Below are 24,531 nucleotides of genomic sequence, written 5' to 3' on the forward strand. Positions count from 1 at the left end.
ACCATCTAGTGATGAAACTCTTTCTTTGCCAGAAAACCACCTAATGCAATTCCATTTTGCAATTCAATCCCCAGAACTCTGAGCCTGAAGAATACTCATAAAATTGGCCAAAAGAAAAATGTCTGATAACAATGAATAATGGAAAATTAAAAGCAGATAAACGGGAATAGTGAAATGGGACAGACTCTTCTGTTAAGATTCTATTGGAAGCTGGAGGTGAACCCCAATTCTCCTCCTCAAAGATCTGCCATAGATCCTGTTTACTTTTTTCTTTGTACCCTAAAACTTTAGGTACCATTTTATGAATTAACAAGGGTTCAACTTCAAAACATAGATGACACAAGTATCCATTTGATAAGTCTGAGATATTCTTCCTCCACAACTCATTCTTCATCAGAAAGCAAGCTCAATGTAAGAACTGAGCATCTTTCTTCTAGATTACCTTTCCCTCTGGTCTTGTTCTAAACAGGTGGCAATAAATCTGAAATTCAATGCATGCTTTCAACGCTCAGTGAATATCAAAATACCCAAAGATAGCTTTTCCTATTACAAATACTATAAAAATATTACTTCAAGAGCCAAAAAGAATAAAATCAAGAGAAAATTTCTTTTTAATCTCAAGATTTATATTTTGTTCAAGAACTCTTTAAGACTCACGGTCAGGAAGGAAATATATTTAATAACTTTATAATTCTTACAGTTGAAGAAGTTACCTAGAAAAAAATACATTTCAATGTAGTAATTACATGAAATATGTCAGTATGTGTGAAAAAAATGTTTACTTCCACTTTCCTTGCACAATTTTTAAAGTTAAGCGAGTTTTTATTCCATCAGGGTTTGTAACAATTTCAGTGACTGGCTCTGTTGGCCCCAATCTCTCCTCAGGCAGGAGAATTAGTGGAAGCTAGTTGGGTACCTAGCACCTTCCCTTAGGAATCCCTAACAAAAATTCAAAATATGCATAGTTTTGGCAATACAAATTCTGAGTTGATAATTTTGAAAATCCCCATAATGCTGTCTGGTCTTTGTCAAAAATGAGATCTTATCTCATTATAAGAGCTCCCAGAATACTCTATTGAAACCAACATAGCACGGTGGGGAAAAAACATAGGTTAGAGTAAGAAAACCCCAGTTGAGCATTAATAGCTGTGTGACCTTGAGAAATTCATCACCTTCTCTGAACCTCAAATGCTTCATTAGTAAAGTGAAGGATCACGTTCATAATTCTTAGTAATCCCTTTAACCTAAAGGTTACCGTAAGTGTTAAAGAATGCTTACGAGGTGTCTAACAGATACTAAGCACTCAATAAAGCGTAGCCATTTATTAATAAACGTGACAGTAGGCTCTTTAAAACAGGAATTCTTAGAAGTAGATGCTTATGTGGCCTAGCACTGATCCTTGGTAAAACTATGAACTAGGCCAAGTTTGTCTTTTAAACTCCTTGCTCACCTTTTCAATGCTACCTTCCAAATCCAGTGTAAAACTGGCCCAGAAAACCTGACAAAAGGGTAAGAGGAAACACTTGAGTCTACAGTGAATGAGTTAAAAAGATATGTCGTAAAGAATCAAACACCCCATAAAGCTTTTGAAGACAGGTTTATTTATATATAAGCGCATGAAACTGAATACAGAAACTTTATTAAAATACTGTATATTACAAATTTTTAATCCAATAAATTCTGTGTAATGACATTTAAGTGCTGGATTCACTTTTAACAGTTGTTTTGTGTGTATCAGTAAAGAGTTCACCCTGTATATTACAAAGAGGAGAGACACATGTGGACCTCAGAAATGGTCCTGAGATTAGACAGTGGATGATGTTAATTGTGCATCTTTTCTTTAAAGCAGTGAATTGGAATCTAGATCTTGTCTTTGCAGACCAACTTTCTATAATCAAAAATAACTTGCATATATTTATTGCTGCCCTTTGAAGAAAATGAGTGGTGAAAAATAATTTAAAATAAAGAGCAACATTTCTATGCTTACTACAATTAAAATAATTAAAATTCACTGCAAAGTTTGTGTTATCCAGGAAATTATGCTATATACACAATGAGATTTGTACATGAATTGGAAATAAAAAATTGCTTATATAAAATTAAAAATCAATAGTATACAATATTTACAGCTTGTTAGGTATTATAAATAAACATACTTTTTAAATAACCCTTCAAAATTAAACTGTATTATGTAAACATGCAGTACACATACTCATACAGTGTGGTTTATAGTCTTAACAGAAGGGGGAAAACTGTGTTCACATAATGTAGGATACTTCATCACATACGCCTTTGTTTTTATGCGTTACCCCTCCAAGGCTGCTTCTTCCTGTCTTTAAGCTTCACAGTACGTTAAGTATTTCTATAGTAAAAAAACCCAAAAAAATCCCTGATGGTAAACATATTCCTAAAAGTTACATGAAGTGTCTGCCCTTGTACTACAATATAAAGCTCACACTTTTCACGCTAGACTCTCTAATTTACAACAAAACCGAATTTTAAAATTCCACGTTTAATTGTCTTGACATTTTCTCTCATTTCAAACTTACTTGGAAAAAGAAAAGAAGACAAATACCACATCATGAAAATGTAATGAAAGCAGTTGTCATCTGTCATAGTCAATGGTGAAATAACTGATTTTTACTAAACCGCAGGGACCTAATTCAATTACACTGTTCCTCACCTCTGAATCCCCAGCAATAGGTGTACCAATCCTGAATCTTACTAAATTCACTTTGCGAAAGTATCTTAACTTCCAAGGCACTAAGGCATCATTTAGCTTTTAAAAACTGCACTGTGGTTTACTAAATGATTCATCAGTGGTCTGAGAGTTAACACAATTTGAAAGTGAGTTTTTAATACCTATCAGGTAAACTATATTTTTGCTGTGTGAATAAAAACATTTTCATTGATTAACTTCAAGGTAAAGTTGATCCCCTCATTCTAGAATGATTAGAATTGAGAGTTAATACTTTACAGTAGGATCCTATGAATTTTACCTAGTTATATGACTGAAATGAAAAATACTGTGGAATTTTATATTGGTAGAGCTCGTGTGTGTGCATGTGTTTGAGAGACGTACAGAACTTTTAAAATTCCTCCATCGTAAATGCATCCGATATCACAAATACCAAGAAAGTGTCAACAATTAGACTATCAACTCATCCAGTATTAAAGTAAATCATTTTTGATTACTTTTCAAACAAGTGCCTCTATTTTGCCTTCTATGGAGAAAACTTTAAAATGTTCCTTCCCAAAGATACTCAGTGATGATGTATAAATACTTTAATTTAAAAACAAAGGAAACTTTTCACCACCAATAGTACTGTCAAGTTATCATTCATTTATACAGGGCTATAAAAAAATGATGCTTTTTAGAAATTATCAATATGTTTAGGAGAGAAAGTGTTATAGTTATGGTGATTATGCATTATAGTTCCTCTTCCTATATATTTTTGTAACACTGCTTTCCAGTTTCAGTTACATACGTAAATACAGTTCCCAAATGGGGACAGTCATGTCACCACTGAGGGGAGGTATATACGGGCACAGGATATAATTTAAAAAAAACATGCAGGAGGTCCACGCTCTCTTGACTTGCTTATAGTATTTAATTTTCAGCAAGATTATAGCTGCATAACCATAAGGTGTTAAGAACATTCTCTTCTAAACCAGCACTTTTGAGTCTATCAACAAACTGTACATATGTTTAAACTTTACCATATGACATCTGTATGGAAGGGGGAGGAATATTTTTAAGAAACTGCTAAATTAGTTCTCAAGATCAGGAAAGGGTTATTACATAAGTTCAACATATGTGCAATGAATGTAAAGAATGTGAAAATGAGTCCCCTAAGCTCAGGGGAGATGGCTACAGTTCACAGCCTAGTGCTCTCAGAAATTTGGGTGTTTCCACTAATCTATTAACTGGTATATCTCCACATTTACTGAAAATACTTTATATATTAAGCATTACTTCCTCTAAACAAATTCATAGATATATTTTTAGATAACAACTTCAGCAACCTCCTCAAAAACATTCCATTGCCTACACTGAACAGACATCCTTAAGTTAGTAGGCAAACCTACCACCACACGCACGAAAATGTAGTACGATTTCAAAATGCTTTGTGGTAAGTTTAGTCTCACATATAAAAAAACACTGCATTTTGCAAACATGCACTAAATGTACTCATACAGTGTAGTTTATAGTCTTAACAGAGGGGGAAACTGTGTTCACATAACGCAGGGTGCCTCATCAAGTGTGTCTGTGTTTTTGTGTGTAACCCTCCGACATTTCTTCCTGTCTTTAAACTTCCCTCTGCTATAAATGCTACCACATGTTAGAAAAAGTTAATCAGTTTTTAATCAAATAATGTCCTTTTTATGCTGTAGAGTCTTCCTCCACGATGTTATAAAAAGGACAGGAAGATAAGGGAAATTACTAGTCAACTTTAACCACTGAGATTCTCACCCGATTATTAAAAGAAACAACCGTTTACCCAGTTACCCAAGTGTTGCCAAACTTCTCTGCAATCTAGGTCACTAGAATTTCTTCAGTAACTTTCCACATTCTTCCATCTTAAAAACAAATGGCAACTCTTTGAAGAGTTCTGATTAAAACTTTCTGAGAGAAACATTTGTAATAGTGAGAGTGAAGTAGCTTGAGAACATTTCAGAAAGTCCTCTTAACATCTTGTTACTTCTTGAATTATAAAATGGACATAAATTAAAAATAAAAGTATTTCCTTTTAAGTTAAAAACAAACAAACAACAAGTAGGGCTTAAGCACTTTTGGTCCATGGAAGGAGGGACGTGGCAGACACTGCAGCCCAGTTCTGTTCTCACCCGGCACGGTGAAGCCACAGGCTGGGGCGGTGGGAGGTACACAGAGAGAGGGGACACCCCTCCACCCCGAAAGCAAGGAGAGTAAGTTGCGTGTAGTGGAGATTCAATGAATATTGGCTGAGTAAATCCAAAAGAAGCAAGCAGGATAAGGTAAGGGCTAAATCCCGGCTACTTCTCCCTTTCCCTGTTTTAACTAGTAATAAACACAGCCTGATATTGAATTCGGCTTGCCCTGCCATTTCCATTGCCACCAATTCCCAAAAGTGCTCTTAGAGAACTATCTGCTGATTTAAAAACTAAAGAGGTGGAGAGGAGAAGCAACATTATAAGAGAAATTTTTTAGTTTCCATCTTAAAATATATGTAGGGAAAATGTAGAAATGGAAGAAAACAGTTGACTCTTACAAAACAATATATTCAATTGGTATTGCAAAGTGTATTTAAAAAAAATTATAATGACTATTGATCATTTACTGTTAAATACTGAGTCGTCTCTTAGTATCCAGAGTGGATTGATTCCAGCACCCGCATGGATACCAAAATTTGAGGATGCTTATAGAAAATGGCCATTATAGAAAATGGTGTAGTATTGGCACATAACCTATGCATATTCTCCCATATACTTTAAACCATCTATTGGTTACTTATAATACCTTATACAATGTAAATGCTATGTAAATGGTGTAAATAGAGTGTAAATGCTATATGAATAGTTGCCTGTGTGGGGCAAATTTATGTTTTGCTTTTTGGAACTTTCTGGAAATTTTTTCTGAATATTTCAATCCAAGGTTGGTTGAATCCCTGAATGCGGAACCGCAGATATGGAGAGCTGACTGTACTGTTTCACCATCATAAACAAAAAGTCAACAAGTGGGAGGGCCTGGATTCAAATCTATGTCACGGTATTCCATTTGGTTAATAAACTGAGAAAAATCAGAATTGGGGGAAAAAACAGGACTTAAGCTCTCAGCTAGAAGCAAGATATTCTCCCAACTGTTTTAGGATTTAAATCATCTTGGTAGCTCTTGGGGACTCAAGGGTGGGAACCCCATCTTGGTCATCCTTGTACTTACTACAGAAAATACCAGGTTCAGCACTTTGTACATAGTAGATCCACCAAAAATGTTTACAAAACTGAATTCGCTGGCGTTTAACTGCCAGCTTGGGCACACTGACATGGCAGCCCCACTCTCCTCATCTTAATTGGAGGTTCTCTAAAGACGTTTTCCAAGAACATTTTAAAAACTATTCCTGTTCCTTACATCACAAATATATGATACACAGGGCAGCTCATTTCTTTATTTCTCACTTAAAGTACAAACAAAACCCTCACATTTTGGGGGGGCAGTAGAAATGTATGCTGCAAATACTAAGAAAGTACATTGGGTTACAAACTATAACACTGTTCAGTAAACACTAAGATCTAAAGTAAGAATAATTAACCTACAAACACTGAATATGGCCACCATTTAGGACTCTCCTTATGTTAACTCCCTGTGTTAACTAATTAACAATTAGTTTGGGCATATAGGAGTCTCTTCTCTGAGGAACTGATTTCACTGTCAGCAATATTTTATTAAGCATTTTTAAAAATAACGAAGTGTAAACTGCAGAGGATTCTCCCCTTCCCTCCTGCATTTTTCACAAAGAAAATTTACTGCTAAGTCACATGTAAATTTTAAGAAGATTTAACCCAAATACATCAATAAGGGCTTTTGTCACATCACAAACAAGGATCTCTACCACTATTAAACCAAGAAAACTTTCCCCAAATTAAAAAATCTCAAAGTTCCTTAAACTGATTTAAAAGATCACTCAACCGAGCAAATGTATCAAGTTCTCCACGATAATGTCCAAGTGTTCATTGAACAAAAGCTTTCCAATTAGACTGTATTCATATATAGCAGCTTTATATATATATATGTGTATATAATGATATATGTGTATGTAGATATATATCATTAAATGTTACTTGTCTCTATAAGAAAACCAATAACATTTTAAAAATCTCATCACAGAAACAGCTATTAAGACATTTCATCAATTCACACTATCAACTGCATTTCAAAACATCGAAATAGTAACAGTTGCACAAAATCCCAATGGAAGCAACTAAAAACAACAGAGAAACCAAAAATTCCCCCAAAAGTTAAAAGCACACACACACACACACACACACACACACACACACTCCTCATAACGTAAAGCAACTTGATAATGAGATAACTGCAGGACACTCTACAAACTGATCCACCTTCTCATACTTCATTCTAGAGCAGAAACAGGAGTTTCATTCTCTTTGGTCCATGCATCCATACACTTAATGTGTCCAAGTTATTTTCTGGCTAATTTCAGATTCTGAACCATGTGTTCCATGTTACCTTACCATGGTAACTTTCTGAAACATAAAATAACCATGTGTTAAAATAAATATTCATTTCTGTAGATCTCAAACCATTTCAACATATTACTGGTAATTCCTCCCAAAGAATATGAACACTTTAAATTATTGACCAAAGAATTTAAAGAATTTAAAGAATAACCAAAGTAAAGGAAGAACACAATTCAAGTCTAACAGAAAAGGAAAAATCAAATTGACTTGGAAGATTTAGGCCTAAATTTAATTTAGGAAAATGTCAGGAATATAAAGAACACATGAAAACAATTTCAGGCTTGAACATAATAAAAAGAATCAATTTTAAGATTTACTTTAAAGATCTCTAAGAATGCATACTTGCTTCTTGGGTTTTTAAAAACAAATTTCCAAGCCACAGTGTTGTTAAACTCCCGCACCGCCCCAAACTGGCTTCCGTACTGGTAAAATACCCCCAGTTCCTCATCGGTGAGTTGTTGATACTACTCAGCTTTTTGGTGGAGAAACGGTGCCGTGGGTAACAAAGGTCTTATATTTGCATGGAACCTAATAGAAATGTACGTTTTTCCAAATTAGGTTATAAAACAGTGAGGCTAGAGTATCAGATTATTGTTTGGATTGTCCTTAACTTATATTTTCTGCAGTTGGCTCTTCCTTTGAGTTACCATATATATAATTGTACCTGGTATTAAAAAAATCTCAGTAGGAGACAAATTCCACCACGTTCTGTGTTGCCCTTACTTCTTGTACTCTTAAATACAATTACATATTGCCAAAACCTCTTAAAACCTCTAAGGATTTTTTCATTCTAATAAATGTCATCACAGATTCTAGTAAACTTAAATAACAGCATAAAACAAGAGCTGAACAACTGAAATGAATAACTCAAGTATGCATTCAATACTGTGTTGATATGCTGAGATTTGTTGCCAAATTTTATAATTATTTACTATATTCCCCAATTTTTACTCAGAGAAATTATGATGCTACCACATACCCAAAGTAAGATAGCTTATTACTCTTCCTATATGTTTCTTATCTACAAATGAGGCTTCTTGTTTTCATAGCCTAATTTAGGCCACTCTTTAAATACAGTTAATACTCTAGAATGAATGACTGCTTACGTTTTGTCAAAAATCAAGGTATATGCAACAAGTGATATAATCCCACTGAGATACTAGTTGTAAAGATGTTTCCTCCATGAGCTACATGGCAAAAACTTTCTTTAGAAGGGTCAAGAATGCAACGTGCATTTCAGATTTCTTTCAAAATTTATAAGAAAATTTTCAAATTATACTTTTGTGACACACAAGCTACAATCAATGTGTATGACCCATAAAGTTTTTAAATTCATATCAATAGAATGTTTATGTATGAGGGAAACTATTAAAAGAGTGTTACTTAAGTGAGTGAAAAGGATGCACCCTATAGATCTACTTTGAGTCCTTAAAAGAGTTCAGCAGTTTTCCATTAAGTATTATTTTTCACGTAAGTAACAATAATGCCTAATTTATATGAAAGCCCTAAATCCCAGAAACGTTCAACATTAAAAATCAAATAATTTGTCTCCTATTAAATGATTCGGTATGCAGCACTCATACGGGATTTAGCATTACAAAACAAAAATCTCACTACACCACCTGAATTCATGTCAGATATGTTCACAGCACTCATCTACATCTACACTTGCAAATTCCACATGATCAATGTTAAAAAAAAAGAAAAGAGTTTGGCACATATGTCAATTCTTCAAAACGTCCCTGTAACTTAACACAACACTGTTAAGAACGATGATTCAACGCCAGTGTTAACCTGACTGGCAGCTAAACAAGGTGCTTTTTCTTGTAGCTTCACGTAGTGTCATGCGCCTTGCCTGGGACGGAGGCACGTAAGGTGCGGTGCGGTAGTGCAATCACTTGAACACCAGAGGGCAATCTTCCCACACAGCTCAAGGCCTTATGTTTTGACCTGCTCCTTCCACATTCTTGTACAATTTCATTCCCTTGTTAACAATGCCATTTTCAGAGAATCTGTACATCTGCTTCCTTATGTGAAGTAAGACATGCCCACAGAAACCTCAGAGTGTGGCGAGAATCCTTGAAAAGGAGATGATTAATGTCAGTACGGTCTGTCCAACGCCCCACACCAGTGCTTCCAAGGGGGCCATGTTCTTCCCTGCCACTCTGTAAATGCCGGCGACTGCTGCACCTAGACGAGAAAGAGGGAGAGACAAATAACACCTTCATTCATTCTGAGACACGCTACATGGCTGTAACTTAAAATCTCTTTTCATCTGAGCCAAACAGTAAATCATCAGTCATTCTCATTTTATAATTTTCTATGGAAGAGTTCCCTTGTGATTGGTAGAAGTTACTCTACCATACCGCATTTCCCCACAAAATTGAATAACAGACTTTTCTATTCAACTGCAAAATATGTATTTATGGTATATGCTGCTTACCTGACATAAAATATGTTCATAAAAAACGAGTAATTCATTACTGTAATCTCTCAGCTGGGTGTTAAATCGGCCAGACCTCATCGGCACTTTCATAAACATATGACACAATATATTGGTAATTATAAATAATAATACAGAAAACCATACAATTTAATATAATTTCTAAATTATTCAAGAAAAAAGTTAATATTAAAGGAATTTTAATTTATTTCAGTAAAATGAATGAATTCTTAAATGTCCCATAAAATATCAGAATTGTGACTAATGTGCTTCACAATCTACCATATAAAATGGTTTCAGTGTTTTAATAAAGCATACAACTGTAAAGTTATTTGAGTATCTTGACATCTAATAAAAGTGGAGTATGAACCTGACATCCATCTGTTCTAGGAGAAATTTTTAGATAACGTGCATTTCTGAGAATGAGAGAATCTCAGGAGCTTCAGAGCCCCGAGGCTCGGTTCAACACTTCATCTGATTGCTATAGTATGTATAATGATGTGGTATCTATGAGGCTGATTTTAAAAGTACATTCAGAAATTATAAAAGGAAACATTTAAACTATGGTTATGCCATCTCACAGGTTGAGATGGCCTTACAACTCTTCTCTAGAAAAAACTGTCTATGTATCCTAGAATGATCAAACAAAAAGAACAGAAATAAATTATTTGAAGACACTGAATTATAATTATTTGAGATAGAAATTCTACTCATAAAAATTAGCTAAGAATTAACTCCAGAGTTCACTTAAATTCAAAATATTATATTCCTCCATAGAAGATATAAATAGGAAAAGCAAATTATTAATTTAAGCCAAGGGCTTTCATATACATATTTTAAAGAAGGAATTAAAATATATAGTATATTTACAGCATACTGTGTATCTTGACAGGAACTTTATCATCTTAAATATGATACCACTCCTGAGTATTATTACTTAATTTAAAGATGAAAAAAACAGAGGTTCAGAGAGTTTCATTTACTAGCCCAAGGAAATATAGTAAGTACAGAGCTGGAATTTCAATCCAGGTTAGTCTGGCTATAAATTTCCAAATCATTCTATCATTTCACATTTACACCTCGTGAAAAAGAGAATAAGGAATTCATAAAATAATGAAGTAACTGATAATCATCTCAATACTAAATAAAACTCCTAGTAGCACCAACATTTACTTAATCAATTAATAAACTTCACTAGTATAATTAATCATATCCTCAAATTTTAGAATTGGATAACATTCTGAAAATAAAAAAGATCTTAGCCTTCTTTGTTATCAGAAATTATGTTAAAATAAACCTGAAAAATACTGTCTTTACTTTGGGTTCACCCTAGATTTCCATGACTATCTTCAATTTTAAAAACTACAATTTGGCCTCCATTTCTCCAGCATTAAATTTTCAAAAATGATCCAAAAGGTGAAAAACATAGCAATTACTAGCTCAGGCTGCCTGGGAAGTGCCAATTTGTTAATTCAAACATCTCATGCTTATATAAAGTTAAGAGCATGGATTTTGGAGCTAGACTTGTGGGTTAAAATCCAAGCTCCGCTAATTAGTAGCTGTGTTACACTGAGTAATCGCTTAACCTCCCTGTGCCTTATTTCTTCAACTGTAAAATGGGTGGGTTTGAAGATAATACTTGGAAAGTGCTTAAAATAGTGTCTGGTCCCAGTATGTACTCCAAATTTTGGTTAGTAGTTGTTGCAGTAGTAAATGATAAAGGAATTTCCAATCAGTGATTCATCATTCAATAAGTGGTGTGGAACAACTGATAGCCACTTGGAAGAAATAAATTTAGGTCCCTACTTCACACCACTCCCCAGAGTAAATTCAGATGGGTTAAAAAACTAGACGTTAAAAGCAAATAAATAAAATGAATTTCACTTTGGAAGGCTTGCTGTTTGAGGAATAACTTACAAAACCACCAATAACCCACTTTTCTTTACACTCTTTCAAGAAACAGAGGATAAGATCTTCAACCCTATAATGTAAGGGGAGAAAAACCACTGTAAAACTCCAGAGTTTCCAAAATCAAGAGAGATATTTATAGTGTTATACAGAAAATAAAACGAACTACTGTTTTCCGCCCAGCAGATAATCAGGAACCAATTTGTAAGTTACAACTTCCCTTCAAAAGAAGCAGATTTACACTAGCTCCCATTGCACTATATCATTTCACAACCCAGAAGCACTAGTCAGAAAAGACTGTTCCAGTGGAACTCTTAATCGAAAAGATCTGAAAGAAAACAATTTTGTGTGCCTATTAAATGATTTTGGAAACACTGCTATTAAATATTGAGCAGATATGAAGGAGTATTTATAAAATACGTGTAGACTGTTAAAAAAAACACACAACAAATTCCCAAGTACCACCATCCAACTGAAGAAAAGAACATTACTATTTCATTTGAGGTTCCAGTGCAGTCTCCACAGTCACATCCCATTCCCTCCCAAATTTGGTTTTTATCATTCCTTTGCTTTTCTTCAGCTTTACTGCCTGCCTATATCCTAAGATATCTGTTATTTAGTTTTTTAAATAAATGAATTTTATATAAATTGATACTCTAAGTATTTTGGAATTTTTGGCTCAAGGTTATATTCAGAAAATTATCCATCTTGTTGTATACAGCAGTAATTCATACATTTCCAATGTTGTACAGAATTCCATGTATGAATATACCACAACTTATTTATCCATTCTACTGGGGATGACATTGTTTCTAGTCCTTAACAATGACAAACCCTGCTTCTGTGAACGTCCTTGTAACATGACCTCTGGCACACATGCGCAATCACGAGTTTCTCTACAACGTGGGTAAAAGCAGAATGGCTCAGTCCTATGTTATGGGCATTTTCAACTTTACTAGGTAATGCCAACTTGTTTTCCTAAGTAATTGTACCAATTTATATCCCAGTTACTCCATATCCTCAGAAGCAGTTGATATCTTTAAAAAAATTTTTTGTCAATCTGGCAGGTGAGAGATGTTATCTCTGCAATTAATTTGGGTTTCCCTGATTTTTAATGTCATTGAGCTTTTCCTCACATATTCTTCACATTTGGCCATTAGGGTTTCTACTTCTATGAAATGTTTGTCAAATCTTCTGTCCATTTTTCTAGTGGATTGTCATTTTTTTATTTGATTCATAGGGTTTTTTAAAATATAGTTTGGATATTAATCTTTTTACATTTATATAAGCTAACAAATATCTTCCCCCAATTTGTGCTTTAGTTTTCACTCCTGTTAAGATGTATTTTGCTGAACAACAGCCAGTTGAAGGAGTACAAATATTGTGATCGTTATTTTCTTGGTGAAGTGTGTGCAAGAATGAAGAAGGCAGAAGTGTATAGGGTGCCTGAAATAAATGAAACATGTTTGGAGCTGCCACTGTGAACAACAGCAGAAGGTATCAATTAGAAATATGTAAAGATTCCCAAAGTATTAAGGAGCTAGAGAAGACTGGCATAGCAAAGATGAAGTGGAGAAAGCAATTCTGCTGAGCTGAGCTGAAGGTAAATAACAGATGTAAACCTGCAAGGACAAGGGTGACTAGGAGAAGAGTCACCAGTGACAGAGATGTCCATATACAGCAACATAAAGTGTCTGCAGAGAGGTGGACCACTGAAAAGTGATTTGATCTGCCCTCCACATTCCTGAGAGAACGCAAATATAAAGGTTAAGGCAGATTTGGTTCTAATGGTGTTGATTCTCTGTTTGTGTAATCAGATCAGGGGTCAGCAAACTATGATCCACAGGTCCAGTCTGACTCACCACCTGTTTTTGTACAGCATGTGAGCTAAGAATGGTTTTTACATTTTTAAATGGTTTAAAAAAAAATCAAAAGAATAATAATATTTCATGATACATAAAAATTATATGAAATTCAAACTTTAGTGTCCATAAATAATGTTTTATTGGCATACAGCCGTAGTCATTTCTGATACTGAACTATCTTTGCACTCCTAGGATAACATTCTTAAAGTAAATGAGCCTATACTTTTCCATCCTTCTGTAGTCTTCAACTTGTTTAGCAACAAGATTACTTTGATCCAGCAAATATGCTATGCACAGTTTTTAATCTTTCCATTTCCTGCAATAATTTGGAAAAAATAGGAACTGTTCCCTGAAAATTTGGTAGAACTCATCTGTAAACCTCATTTGAGCCTGGACTTCTTTTGGGAGGAGGAGTCTTCAACATTTCAATTGTTTAAACATACTTATTGTATTATTCATATTTTCTCTTTCTTCTTATGCCAATTTTAGCAACTTATATTTAGGAATATATAACTGTTTACAAAACTGTCATTTTTTATAATCCTTTATTCTACCTTTACTATTGAGTCTGTAGTTCTCTCTTCTATGTTGTTCCATATTTTACTTTTCTGCCTTAACTATTTTAGAGTTACGGCAGCAATCTATTCACCTTATTATCTTTCCAGAAAACCAGTTTTTTGCTTTGTTATTAATCTCTCATAAACTCAACTTAAAAAACTTAAATGCATTTCTCTATAAATAATATATATATATAATAAAACTAAACAATGTAATTTAAAAAGATACCATGCACAACAACCGTAACATAATAAGAGTTTAGGAATTAACTTAATCAAAATATACAATCCTCCTATTGAAAAAAAACACTTTTAAACTCTAACAAAAGATGTAGAAAATGATCTGAACAAATGGAGATATATTACATGTTCCTGGGTGGGACTTAATTTAATATGTCAATTCTTCCCAAATTAACCTCTACAATCAATTAAATCCTCATAAAAATAACAGTTATACTTTTTGAGGAACTCAGTAGACATATTCTAAAATTTATATGAAAGAATAAAGGTCCATGAATAGTTATGTTAACTTTGAGAAAGAAAAGAAATGAGAGGGACCAGCCCTACCAGATATTAAGAAATACTACAAAATAATAGAGACAAAAAAATGAGGCCTTGCTGCAAGAACAGATAAAAAGACTAACAAACCAGAACAGAATCTGAAGGCAGGTCCATGTACCTTGAGAACACAGTACACAAAAAAGGATGAATCAATGGATAGATTTTTTTAGTGACGTGGTAAAAATTGACTTACTACATGGGAGGAAAAAAAAAATACACATGGAATCCTATCTAATTCCAAACACAAAGATAGACTCTAGACCAGAAGGCAAATTATGACCTGAATGTCAGACATCTGTTTTTGTAAATAAAGTTTTATTGGAAAAAGCCATGCCTATTCATTTACCAATGTCTATGGCTGCTTTTATGCCCTAATGGCAGAGCAGAATAGTAGTGACACAGACCCTCTGGCCTGCAACGTTTAAAATAGTTACTGTCTGGCCTTTTAAGAAAATGTTTGCTCAGTCCTGCTCTAGATAAATTAAAGACTTTAATACAAAGGTAAAACTATAAAATTAACAAAAGAAAATATATCAGAGTATCTTTTGACCTTGGTGTGGAGGAGAACTTCTTAAATAAAATTCTAAATTAGGCAAAAAGACTCTTTAAGCTGATTATATAGAATAAAGATTTCTACTCAATAAACAACATCATGGATGAAGGTACTGATAAAAGAGAAGTTATTTGCAAAGTTCAAAACCAATAAGACACCAATACATCTAAGAAACATCTATCGTTTAATAAAAAAACAAGAACCCCAAAAGAAAAGCACAGAATTTAAAGAAGCAATTTGTAGAAGAAATCTAAAAATATGATAAGAATAGAAAGAGATGTTCAAATTCATTAGTAATCAGAGAAATGCAAATTAAACCAACAAAGAGGTGTCACTTTAACCCTCAGACTCGCTAAAATTAGACAGCAATACAATGCCAAGCAATGGCATTATAGAGAAACCCATTTCCTCCCAATTCTGGTATTAACTATCAGTACTAACTGAAATGAAAAATCACTCTATTCTGGAAATAAAAATCTAAGAGGGGGCTTCCCTGGTGGCGCAGTGGTTGGGAGTCCGCCTGACAATGCGGGGGGCGTGGGTTCGTGCCCCGGTCCGGGAGGATCCCACGTGCCGCGGAGCGGCTGGGCCCGTGGGCCATGGCCGCTGGGCCTGCGCGTCCGGAGCCTGTGCCCCGCAACGGGAGAGGCCGCAACGGTGAGAGGCCCGCGTACCGCAAAAAAAAAAAAAAAAATCTAAGAGGTAGTAAAATATAATAGATATGTATCTATATTCAGTCAGCCATCATGTGCTGAACTGAATATACAGCTGTGATCGTGCTATAGCACTCACAAAATACATTAAGAAAATAAATGCAGTTAAATATTCACAGTGGCTAGTTTTCTTAATTCAAGTGTTTGCAGGTCAAAAAGTTGGCCAGAAGAAATTTATATGTTTTATTGTTAACCTGCATACACATTTTTACTTGAAATTGTGTCAGACATATTTGTAAGGATTTTTAAATATAACACTGTGGTTTCCAAAATCATTAGCTTATTTTATTCCTGACTGAACTGAAAGCAGGTAATATGTAGATACACATCATTAGGGAAGTAGAATCATGTTCTCTTTAAAATTTCACAATAATTTACAGCAATAAACACACATACAACACACATACTACTTTTGACTTGGGAACAAGCTGCTCCTTCTTCCTTCCTCCTCTGTTTACGGTTCCACAGTTGTAGCAGTGGCCCACATCAAGAATGTCAGCAGTCCCTTTCATGTCTCTTTGTATGCCACCGCAGTGAATAACAACTAATTTGGATTTTTCCCTTTGCCACAGTCCTGACACCAACTCCTTTTCCAACCCACCGCCACTAGTCTAGTTCAGATCTAGCCTCAATTCAGATCACAGTTAATGCCTCAACTCCTCTTCTTTCCCCTTTTTCCTCCCTTCTTCCCTCCCCCCACTTTCTTCCTTCCTTTCCTCTGTGCTGCCTCCCTTACTACATCCATCTATCCAACCAGTATTTTCTGAGTATCTGTTCTATTCCAGGTACTGTTTTATTGTTGGAGATTCAGCAGTGATGAAGACAGACAAGGTCCCTGCCCTTTCAGAGTTTCTTCTTGGTTCTTTCTTCACATATATTCTACATTCAGCCATAAAATAGATTTTCCTATTGAATTGCTTTGCCCCTTTCCAACCCCATTCTAAAATATCTAGTTGTTTTCCATGACCCACAGAATAAAGTCTAGACTCTGGCTGGCCGTCCAAGACCCTTGAGGATCTGGCTCTTTCCAGTTGAATTTCCTGCTACTCCACTCTGCACATTTGGTGCTTCAGTGAAATCTGATTTCTTGTTTTAAACTCTACCTATGGCAAAATGAATGAAGTACCACATGAGAAATTTACAGAAATTTACCTAACGCAAGATAACACACAAAAACTGAATAGTAAATGAAGACAGGATGAGGAAATAGACTACTCCCTATTTCCCACAACTATTTTATGACTGTCTCACAGGACAAACCCAGAGACATGGGAACAGGGCTCTCCCCTCAAGGCAAGGCATGCTGATCACTCTGGGAAAAGGTGACTGTGCGACACAGAAGGAGGGAGGCCTTGGAGCCATGGAAGAAAAGGACTTCCTCTCATCTCTGGGGCTAAGAAGGAACTTAGAAAGGAAGAAGCCCTCGGTGGCGAGTCTTGAAGCAGATCCAGCAGCGACAGCCAGCTACCCTAGGCTCCCAGAAGCCGGCCAGAGTGAACAGCAACAGAAGCTCTGCTGTTCACCTGCAGTGACGAGACCACACAGCAAAGAGAAGCACCAGTGTCCGGCAGAACCACACGAAGGAAGCGGCTGAGGGCCCTCCAGGCTCAACAGGGTGCATCTAAGTTCTAGCTCATCTAGCACAGCAGAACCCCAGGCTGGAGTTGGGGCCTAAGTACAGCGCTAAGAGGAGAAGGTCAGAGGGAGTGAACCTGAGGGCTGTAGGACACGCACATAAGGCAGCACAGGAGAAAACTTGCAGACAGCTGGAGGACACCGTAAAGTGGCTAATTTCTAGTAGGCCAGGGGAGACTTATGTCATAATAATTTGTGTTTAAGAAGGAAGTGCACTATTATGGTCAATCTGCATACGACAGAGGAGGCAAGAATATAAAATGGAGAAATTCAAAAAGTGCTGCTGGGAAAACTGGACTGCTACATGTAAAAGAATGAAATTAGAACCTTCTCTAGCACCATATACAAAAATAAACTCAAAATGGATTAAAGACCTAAAGGTAAGACTGGATACTATAAAACTCCTACAGGAAAACATAGGCAGAACACTCTTCGACATAAATCGCAGCAAGAGTTTTTTGGATCCATCTCCTAAAGTAATGGAAGCAAAAGCAAAAGCAAACAAATGGGAACTGATTAAACTTAAAAGCTTTTGCAGAGCAAAGGAAACCATAAACAAAATGAACCAACAACCTATGGAATGGGAGAAAATATCTTCAAACGCTGCGACCGACAAGGATTGATTTCCAAAATATACAAACAGCTCATACAGCTCAACATCAAACAAACAAACAAACAACCCAATCAGAAAATGGGCAGAAGACCTAAATAGGTATTTTTTCAAAGAAGACATACAGATGGCCAATTAGGCATATGAAAAGATGCTCAACATTGCTAATTATTAGAGAAATACAAATCAAAAATATAATGAGGTATCACCTCACACCAGTCAGAACGGCCATCATCAAAAAGTCTACAAATAATAAATGCTGGAGAGGGTGTGGAGGAAAGGAAACTCTCCTACACTGTTGGTGGGAATGTACATTGGTACAGCCATTATGGAGAACAGTATGGAGGTTCTTTAAAACACTAAAAATAGAGTTACCATATGACTCAGCAATTCCATTCCTGAGCATATATCCGGAGGAAACTCTAATTTAAAATGATACATGTACCCCAATATTCATTATAGCACTATTTACAAGAGACAATACATGGAAGCAACCTAAGTGTCCATGGACAGATGAATGGATAAAGATGTGGTATATATACACAATGGAATATTACTCAGAATAAAAAAGAATGAAATAATGCCATTTGCAGCAACATGGATGAACCTATTGATGATCATACTAAGTGAAGTAAGTCAGACAGAAAAAGACAAATATCATATGATATCACTTATATGTGGAATCTAAAAAAAATGATACAAATAGACTTATTTACAAAACAGAAACGCACTCACAGATGTAGAAAGTAAAGTTATGCTTACCAAAGGGGAAAGGGGGGGAAGGGATAAACTTGGAATTTGGTATTAACAGATACACACTACTATATATAAAATAGTTAAACAACAAAGACCTACTGTATGGTACAGGGAGCTATATTCAATATCTTGTAATAACCTATAATGGAAAAGAATTTGAAAAAGAATACATATATATGTATATCTGAATCACTTTGCTGTATACCTGAAACACTGTAAATCAACTATACATCAATAAAAAAATTAAAAACTTTAAAACCCAAGAATTTGAAAGGAAAAAAAACATGTAATTGCTACTTCTAAACTTCCAACTGTTCTTAAAATATAAATAAACCAATTTGTCCCGAAATTTATTAAAATGATTAAAAATTAAGACTATGTGAAATAACAATAACTAAAGCTTAAAAAATATTTTAAGTATGTCAAAATTAGAATTTATTCCAATTTTAATTGCCTGGTTTTAAAGAAGGCAAATTATCTGTAATATATTTAGAATATCCTTTTAAAAAAAGAAGGAAGTGCACTTTTATTTTGTAGTCACAGGCAGATGACATCAAGGACCTAAGAGCTATATCTTCACTTTTTTTTTGTTTTTTGGTTTTTTTTTTGCAGTACGCGGGCCTCTCATTGTTGTGGCCTCTCCCGTTGCGGAGCACAGGCTCCGGACGCGCAGGCCCAGCGGCCATGGCTCACAGGGCCAGCCGCTCCGGGGCACGAACCTGTGTCCCCTGCATCGGCAGGCGGACTCTCAACTGCTGCGCCACCAGGGAAGCCCTATCTTCACTTTTTTAAAATGACAATTATCACTGGCATATTTGTGTGCCTACCTCTCTCCCTTACCACATAATGAGCTCCTTTAAAGCAGAAACTACATCCACTATAAGATAAATTTTCCCACGAACTGCTTTACCTCTTGACAATTTCTACAAGCTTTTCCATTTCCCCAAAACCTTCCATAATGAGTATTCATACAGCAAAAGTACCAAAACTATCTGTTCAGTAATTAAGCGAACTGATCTTTACCTTCTAGATGAAGTGTGGTTAGTGCTGAAAAATATTCTACATGAAAGATTACACTGTTGCATTTACAATAAGAATAAAGTTACCAAAACTGTAAGTGCATATAAAATTATGTGCTTAAAATTAAATCAACTTACTAGTAATCATTGCTCCAGTCACGGAAGCCAGAAATCCGATGCTGACTGCAATGACAGAGATTACTCTCCCCTGCCGATGCCTCTGTAGCATCACGAACATCAACACTCCTGCAGCACCATGGACAAACAGAGAGGAGAAGAGAGCCCAGAGGAAGATCCAGTACCACATCTCTGAAAAGAAAAGCAAAATGTTAATAATTCTGTTGAAAAACATCTTAGAAAATCCAGTTTAACAAATAGTGAGCACCTATGGTCTGGAAAAAGGTTAAATGAGATAACAGATTAAAAACATGCCTCGTACAGGACTTGATACATAGTAGTACTAAATAAATTTTAACAGTTATCATCATCACTAATGCTTGATGGGGAAGTCATTCCCTCCATGACTTCAGAAGGTCAAAGCCTCTAATTTCCTCTAAATGTGCCCATCATATAGCTATAATCTATTAATTTCTCTAATAAACCCTCATGTCTGCAAATCTCTTGCAATAAATTATATAAGTTAATTAACTGCTGTTAGATATATAATTTCCTATCTTCTATACTAAGTGCCCAGACATTTTTAAAAACTACCACTTAATTCAAATAATAAGTACAATAAGTACAAAAACTATCTGTTCAATAAATAAATGAACTGATCTTTACCTTCAGAATTCAGAAATAAGTCAGTGATTTTTATCTTTTATGATTTTAAGAATTTCAGGCCATTTCCCTCTTGGCTCTCACCTTTACATACTAAAGAATCAGTCAGAATTTTTTTAATGCTTTGTCTCTCAGGTCGTATGCTAGTCCTTAGCAGGAACTCCTCAAGCTCTATCACTCTTTCTTCAATGTAGTCTCGGTTACTGTTCATTGAAGCCTGGTTTACAGACAATTGATGAGCATGCCTTTCATTCTCTCTCTTTCTGGCTGAATGGTGGTTGCCAAGGACTTGGGGGAGAGGGAAATGGGGGACTTCTTATTTTAAAATGGCTACAAACACAAGGGATCTTTGTGGCAATGGAACTGCTCTGTATTTTGACTGTGGTGGTGGATACATATACAAGTGATAAAACTGTACAGAACTAAACACACACACACACAAATGAGTACAGGTATACAAGCAACACTTGTGGAATCTGAAAAAGGTTGGTGGGTTCTATCAATGTCAATATCCTGGTTTTGATATTATACAGCAGTTTTCCAAGATGTTCCCATTGGGTAAATGGGGTAAAGGGCACGTGGGTTTTCTCTATACTATTTCTTACAACTGCATGTGAATCTACAATTATCTCAAAATTAAAAGTTTAATTTTTAAGAAGAGAGGATATATAGAAAACAGATTTTTTAAAAAATCAGTTTCAGCCTGCTAAATTCTTAAGAATTGACACTTAGAATGGACTTATAATTTGAAATCATTTCAAGGAAGAGACATCTGATATATTTTTCTGTGTTAAAGTACCATGCATGCTTCTCTATGGCATAAGAGAGAGATGCTGGTGATTAAGGAAAAACAGACAAAGCTTGCCTTTTAGAGGTCTTTCTCTTCCAGCTTTCAGAGAAGTAATGCTTTCACACTGTCACTCCCAAACAAATAGCTTCAATTTATAAAAAATAAAGACAAAAATGCTTAACTTGCCCTGAAGAATATTTATATTTTAAAAGATATAATTTTCCAGAGTGACCCTAACAAAGCGAGACTATGATACAGCAATAACAGGGGGGGAGGGATGCTCATCAAGGCGGTTCTGAGATGAGACAGGCGCTGGAACAGGCACCTACTCTTAATAAGAGCAGCCATTTGCCTTGATCCCCAGTCCTGCTTCTCACCAGGGCTACCCCCAAAAGCACTTTTATTTGTTGTCCTTATAATACAGGTAGAGTGAAAATTTTCTTGACTATATGTAACACTATGAACAGGGATTATCTGACATTATAAGTAATGTTGTTTGCCTACTGACTATATAGCTATAGTCAGTATACCTAATAATTAGGAAAATTAAGTCTAATGTCTTATAAATCCCCAAGCTATCAAAGAATTATACAACTGAAACAGAATCTCAAATGGTCCTCTAATGTCCAATCCAGGATTATCCCTCAAGCAGACTGAGCACAATCTGCCCAAACTCAAATTTATTTTTATGTTTCTTTGTTTTTCTTAATCACACTATTTATCATGGAAAAAAAACCGAATGCTGCTGAGAATATCTACAATTAATTTAGGTTTCATGTTGTTACTACTTTTTTTTTTTTTTTTTTTTTTGCGGTACGCGGGCCTCTCATTGTTGTGGCCTCTCCCGTTGCGGAGCACAGGCTCCGGACGCGCAGGCTCAGCGGCCATGGCTCACGGGCCCAGCCGCTCCGCGGCACGTGGGATCTTCCCGGACCGGGGCACGAACCCGCGTCCCCTGCATCGGCAGGCGGACTCTCAACCACTGCGTCACCAGGGAAGCCCGTTACTACTATTTTAAATTACCTGATAGATCAATACAACCATGTCAGTGAACAGGGCCTCTGAAGACCTGGTTCTACTCCAGATAAACAAGTCTAAGGTCCGACTCACTAGTGGCAAACGCAGCACACCTGGAGAACCGCAGGAGCCTAAGAGTAGAGTGAAGACAGATGCCCCAGGGCCCTAGAGAAAGAACAGTTGCTAAGAACGGGAGAGGAGTATGACAACCTTTTCTTAACTTGTGCAGGCTTGTACGGCTAACGTGAACACCCAGAGGCCCAGTTTTCTCTTTCCACCCATATCCCACCTAATCCAAGCTTCTTGCAACTAAGCAACAATAAAAGGATGAAGCCAGAGGGAGAGTTTGCTGGTGCTAAACAAAATACAAAATGAGAAATTAAAAATACACTTACAAAACAGAAACCTTGAAGCATGCCGTCCATTCAATTACCGTAATTCACTGAAAGGAGATATTCCGTCTTCATTAAAGCCCTTTCATTATTTTTCCCTATTCAAGGCTGTCCATAATCTTCATCTTAAACTGAATTGTTGCAGTGTGTTTGTTTACTTTTAGTGGGATAAGAGGCAGAGGAGTAGTGATTTGTTCCAGTCTCCAAACAATTCTAGAAATAGCCCTGATCCCAATCTGTATCTCTCTCAGCCCTGGTTGCCAAGTCACTAAAAATTATCTTCTGTGCTTTTGTTTGTTTGTTTTGTTTTTTTGCAGTACGCGGGCCTCTCACTGCTGTGGCCTCTCCCGTTGCGGAGCACAGGCTCCGGACGTGCAGGCTCAGCGGCCATGGCTCACGGGCCCAGCCTCTTCGTGGCATGTGGGAATCTTCCCGGACCAGGGCACGAACCTGTGTCGCCTGCATCGGCAGGTGGACTCTCAACCACTGCGCCACCAGGTAAGCCCTCTTCTGTGCTTTTGATTTTAATCTTTGGACAAAATTATTTATGAGAAATAAATTTTTCTAGATTCTAGAATATATTAACTAAGTAAAAACAAATCAAAGAATGGTACATATTGTATGATCCTTTTTGTTCAAAAATTATAGGTACAGAGAAACACATAAACAGATTCTAACAATGGCTATCTTTTAAAGATAAGAGAGGAGATGGGTTATATTATTTTATTCTTTACTGATTATTTTTTAGCAACCAGCCTGGTTTTTTTTGTTTGTTTGTTTTTTTACTTTACTGCAGATACACTGTCTTTAAAAGATAGTTTTTCATTCTAGAATTCATCAAAGGAGAACATGCTCAATGAAGCCAATGCTTCTCAACCCAGACTGCTCACAAGAATTACCCACAGAGCAACTAAAACTATCACTTGAGGGGGGACCTAGACAATTATATTTTCATCAACTCTACCAGATAATCATGACATGCAGTAAAGACAGAAATCACCACTCTAGGCTAAGGTTACATAAGAGGTACTTACTAAAAAAATCCAAAAGTCATAAAAACAACAAAACCTATCTCAACAGACAAACACTAAACATAATTTTTAATCCTCTATAGCATATCTAACCCTTCTAACAAAATCATTAGCAAATAGATACTGAACATTTATATGTATTCAGCATACTCTAAGCCTCAAGGTGAAAATAAACCAGTAAGACTAAATTTGGGGGCTGTTCATAATTTCTATCTTCTTTATAGAAATGGTCCTCATTATATGTTTAAATAATCTGTGTTCAAATTTGGTTATCTCAAGTTTGTTTTTTCATTCCAGCAAATCTAAGGTGAGGCAATCGCTCCCCTTAGTTTCCGACACCAGTGACTTCTCAGTTTGGGGATGTGTCCCACACAGGCAGCTTATTAAACTCTCAGGGAGATGATGCATTTATAATTTGAAAAAATCCCCTAGATCAGGGATTGGCAAAGTATGGACCATGAGTCCTATCTGACCACCAACTGTTTCTGTACAGTCTGCGAGCTGACAATGGTTTTTACATTTTGAAATGGTTGAAGAAAACCCAGAAGAACAATATTTCATGACACGTAGAAAGTACACAGAATTCAAATTTCAGTGTCTATAAAGTTTTCCTGGAACACAGTCATACTCATTCATATTGTCGATGGCTACTTTCATGCTAC

General features: G+C 35.9%; 1 protein-coding gene across 1 annotated transcript in view; it reads right to left on the reverse strand.

The window, feature by feature from the left end:
- Nucleotides 1-1,581: 1,581 nt before the first annotated feature.
- Nucleotides 1,582-24,531, reverse strand: part of TMEM170B (transmembrane protein 170B) — a 42,982-nt gene continuing 20,032 nt past the window's right edge. The window contains exons 2-3 of the mRNA XM_060163706.1: nt 19,998-20,168; nt 1,582-9,429 (exon numbers count right to left, since the gene is read on the reverse strand). Of these exons, the coding sequence (XP_060019689.1) occupies nt 9,299-9,429; nt 19,998-20,168 (302 nt within the window). The 3' untranslated portion in view covers nt 1,582-9,298. The remainder of the gene's footprint in view (nt 9,430-19,997; nt 20,169-24,531) is intronic.

Source organism: Lagenorhynchus albirostris, chromosome 10 (genome assembly GCF_949774975.1).
Source record: "Lagenorhynchus albirostris chromosome 10, mLagAlb1.1, whole genome shotgun sequence".
Classification (NCBI taxonomy): domain Eukaryota; kingdom Metazoa; phylum Chordata; class Mammalia; order Artiodactyla; family Delphinidae; genus Lagenorhynchus; species Lagenorhynchus albirostris.